The sequence below is a fragment of the Limulus polyphemus genome, unplaced genomic scaffold (genome assembly GCF_000517525.1).
Source record: "Limulus polyphemus unplaced genomic scaffold, Limulus_polyphemus-2.1.2 Scaffold8294, whole genome shotgun sequence".
In the NCBI taxonomy this organism is placed as follows: domain Eukaryota; kingdom Metazoa; phylum Arthropoda; class Merostomata; order Xiphosura; family Limulidae; genus Limulus; species Limulus polyphemus.
Window position 1 is genome coordinate 29,654 of NW_013673904.1, and position 3,726 is coordinate 33,379.

The 3,726-nt window shown below is 32.8% G+C and overlaps 1 protein-coding gene across 1 annotated transcript in view; it reads left to right on the forward strand.

The window, feature by feature from the left end:
- Positions 1 to 2,855, forward strand: part of LOC106475253 (sterol regulatory element-binding protein cleavage-activating protein-like) — a gene marked incomplete at its 3' end in the record, with an annotated part of 13,330 nt that extends 10,475 nt beyond the window's left edge. Inside the window, exon 6 of the mRNA XM_022379412.1 lies at positions 2,752 to 2,855. Within this exon, the coding sequence (XP_022235120.1) occupies positions 2,752 to 2,855 (104 nt within the window). The remainder of the gene's footprint in view (positions 1 to 2,751) is intronic.
- Positions 2,856 to 3,726: the final 871 nt, after the last annotated feature.

Below are 3,726 nucleotides of genomic sequence, written 5' to 3' on the forward strand. Positions count from 1 at the left end.
CTCTGGGTGTTATAAAGATTTTGCATGTGAAATTTTTAAATTTTCTAATGCATAAAAGTATCTTTAATGTTAAAAAGAAAATTACTTTGCATGTTGGATAGGCAACATGTAAAAAAGAAAAATGGCATGAGAAAAACATTGTTTAACAAACCTTAAGACTTAATAAAAAAAAATTGATAATTTGCATATAAAAGCCTAGTAATGTTTACTGATAATCTGCCAGATTTTGTGAACATATGCTTACTAATTTAAGTTATAGCATGAAAACTATAACAAGCACAAAATGGTTACGAGGTTGGTTCCAGGAACTGAGCCCATGCTGAACGAGTTAAAAAACAAACCCCCAAAGCCATATAATTAATAAAATTCATTCCATCATTCATCCACAACATCTGAAGGCAACCCATTCCAAAGGCCAACTAACCTGTTAGAAAAATGAAACTGTCTTGGCTGAAGATGACTCCTACCTTGCCAAAATTTATATTTGTGCCCCTAGTCCTATCATTAAGTATGAAAAATATAAGATGATGCACCAACACGAACAATTCCCTTAACAATCTTAAACACCTTAATCAGATCCCCTCTAACTCTTCTTTTTGTAGAGAAAACAATTTCAGAGATATTAACCTCTCCTTGTATGACAACCTTTCCATCCCAGGTACCATTCTAGTAGTCTTTCTCTGAACCCTTTCCAACAGTTCAATGTCTTTTCTTAGGTAAGGAGCCCAAGATTGAACACAATACTCTAAATGTAGCCTAACTAGTGACCCATACAATGAAGTTATATCCTCTTTAGACTTGTATTCAGTATTTCTGTAGATATAACCTTCAATCCTTTTTGCCCTAACATTAGCAATAGTACACTGTTTGGATGGCTTAAAAGATTGATCTATTAAACCAAGATTCTTTTCTTCCATAACACTGTTATTACCCTCCAGATTATACTTATAATTAAAATGATGATAAGCCACATACATTATCTTGCATTATAATTAGAATCCATCTGCTATTTATTTGCCCAACTCACTAAATGATCTAAATAATTTTGTAAAACAGCAGCATCCTCTTCACAGCTAGCAACACCCAAGACCTTAATATCATCTGCAAATTTAGGTAATTTATTGACCATTCTTTCAACTATGTCATTTATGTAAATCAAAAAGAGCAAAGGTCCTAAGACTGAGCACTGAGGTACCCCACTTGTGACATTAATTCAGTCTGACTGAACTTCATTTATAACAACCCTCTGCTTTCTTCCATCTAGCTACTCTTCTACACAATTAGTTAACTTATCCAGAGATAATTTTTTTACAAGCCTTTTATGTGGCACCTTGTCAAATGCTTTCTGAAAATTCAGATACACCAAATATACACCCTTACCCTCATTTACGTAAGCAGTAACCTTTTCAAAGAAAGTCAAAAGATTTGTAAGGCAAGATTTTCCCCTTCGTGAAACCATGTTGACTATCCAATAAAATTCTAAACTTTGTTAAATGACTTTACAAAGCATCTTTTAACAAATTTTCCACAATTTTTCCCACAAGTGATGTAAGACTAATGGGTCAATAATTACTGGGACAATTTTTATCACATCCCTTGAAATGATGAGTTACATTAGCTAACTTCCAGTCCTCTGGTACTTGCCCACTATTCAAGGACTGACAAAAAATAGTAGTAAGTGACTTACATATCCAATCTTTAACCTTCTTCAAAACCCTTGAGGAAATATTATCTGGCACAGGAGCCTTATCATTTTTAAACTTCTCAAATTTTTCTTAACCAGCTCAGAATTAATGCAGTAATCTTGTTTGATCTCATTTCCATTTATTAACTGTTCATTGGTTAAAACTGAAGAAAAAGCAGAATTTAATAACCCAACCATCAGATACAAACCTTATTATCTCTCAAAGGTCCTACACCCATTCTAACATTTTGTTTACCTTTAATGTATTTAAAGAAATCCTTACTGTTAATTTCGACATTTTCAGCCAATATTTTTTTTCATACTTACTAATTTTCTGTTTTACTAACTTCCTTGATGTTCTATAATCTTCCAAGTTTCCCATCATACCAGGTAATTTAAATTTCTTAAAGTTGTGATGCTTTTCCTTAATTTTATCTCTTATACCCTTTGTGAAAACAGTATTCACGTGTCACAAGTTGTTCCCATTGGAACAGCAAAAAATTTACAGAATTACAATGCTAAAATCTATGGCTAAATACCCAGTGGTGAACAGAACACAGCAGCCCATTGTGGAGCTTTGCTGTAAAACATAACAAATCAAAATTGAAATTGGTTTGAAATAGACCAGATTAAAGTGATACAAAATCAATGATCCAGAAGTATCACTTTCTAGTTGATTTTTATGGTAAAATTTAAGCTGGAAGGAGGGAGAGTTTCATTGATATTCGAGACAAACTTACACAAATCGTACTAACTGGCTTGTTGAATAGGTTGTATATAAGAAAACAATTATAGAGTTGATTACACTGTGGATTATAGGACAAAGCATGGCTTGTCTACCTTACCCAAAAAGTGGAATTACGATGAATAAAGTGAAATATTTGCTCTGATATCTCTTACTGGGTCAGAATGTTATGTTTTATCCCATTTATTAACAAAAACAAATCTGATTTCTGCACCATTGAAGTTATGATTGACTTTGATGATAGTCATATTTCTTTCATAAATTAGTCAATATATTAAGAAATTTCTTCTGACAAATTCTGATGTTTTTTAATGTAATACAGATTTCAACAAGATGGCAACATTATGAAGACTATTCATCTCCAGAAGGCTGAAACAGTTGATCTTACAAGTCCTAAAGGTCAGTCAGTAGTAGAAGTTAATCTTGGTATGTCTAACACTTGTCGTTGTAGGTCTTAACTATAAGAATACTTAATTTTGTGTAAGGTCAGTCAGTAGTAGAAGTTAATCTTGGTGTGTCGAACACTTGTTGTTGTAGGTCTTAACTATAAGAATACATAGTTTTGTGTAAGGTCAGTCAGTAGTAGAAGTTAATCTTGGTATGTCGAACACTTGTCGTTGTAGGTCTTAACTATAAGAATACTTAATTTTGTTTAAGGTCAGTAATTTGTAGAAGTAAATCTTGGTATGCCGAACACTTGTCGTTGTAGGTCTTAACTATAAGAACACTTAATTTTGTTTATGGTCAGTCAGTTGTAGAAGTTAATCTTGGTATGTCGAACACTTGTCGTTGTAGGTCTTAACTATAAGAATATTTAATTTTGTTTAAGGTCGTCCAGTAGTAGAAGTTAATCTGGATATGTCGAACACTTGTTGTTGTAGGTCTTAACTATAAGAATACTTAATTTTGTGTAAGGTCAGTCAGTAGTAGAAGTTAATCTTGGTATGTCGAACACTTGTCGTTGTAGGTCTTAACTATAAGAGTACTTAATTTTGTGTAAGGTCAGTCATTTGTAGAAGTTAATCTTGGTATGTCGAACATTTGTCGTTGTAGGTCTTAACTTTAAGAATACTTTATTTTGTTTAAGGTCAGTCAGTAGTAGAAGTTAATCTTGGTGTGTCGAACACTTGTCGTTGTAGGTCTTCAGTTTAAGCTTACTTAATTTTGTTTAAGGTCAGTCAGTAGTAGAAGTTAATCTTGGTGTGTCGAACACTTGTCGTTGTAGGTCTTAACATAAGAATACTTAATTTTGTGTAAGGTCAGTCAGTAGTAGAAGTTAATCTTGGTGTGTCGAACA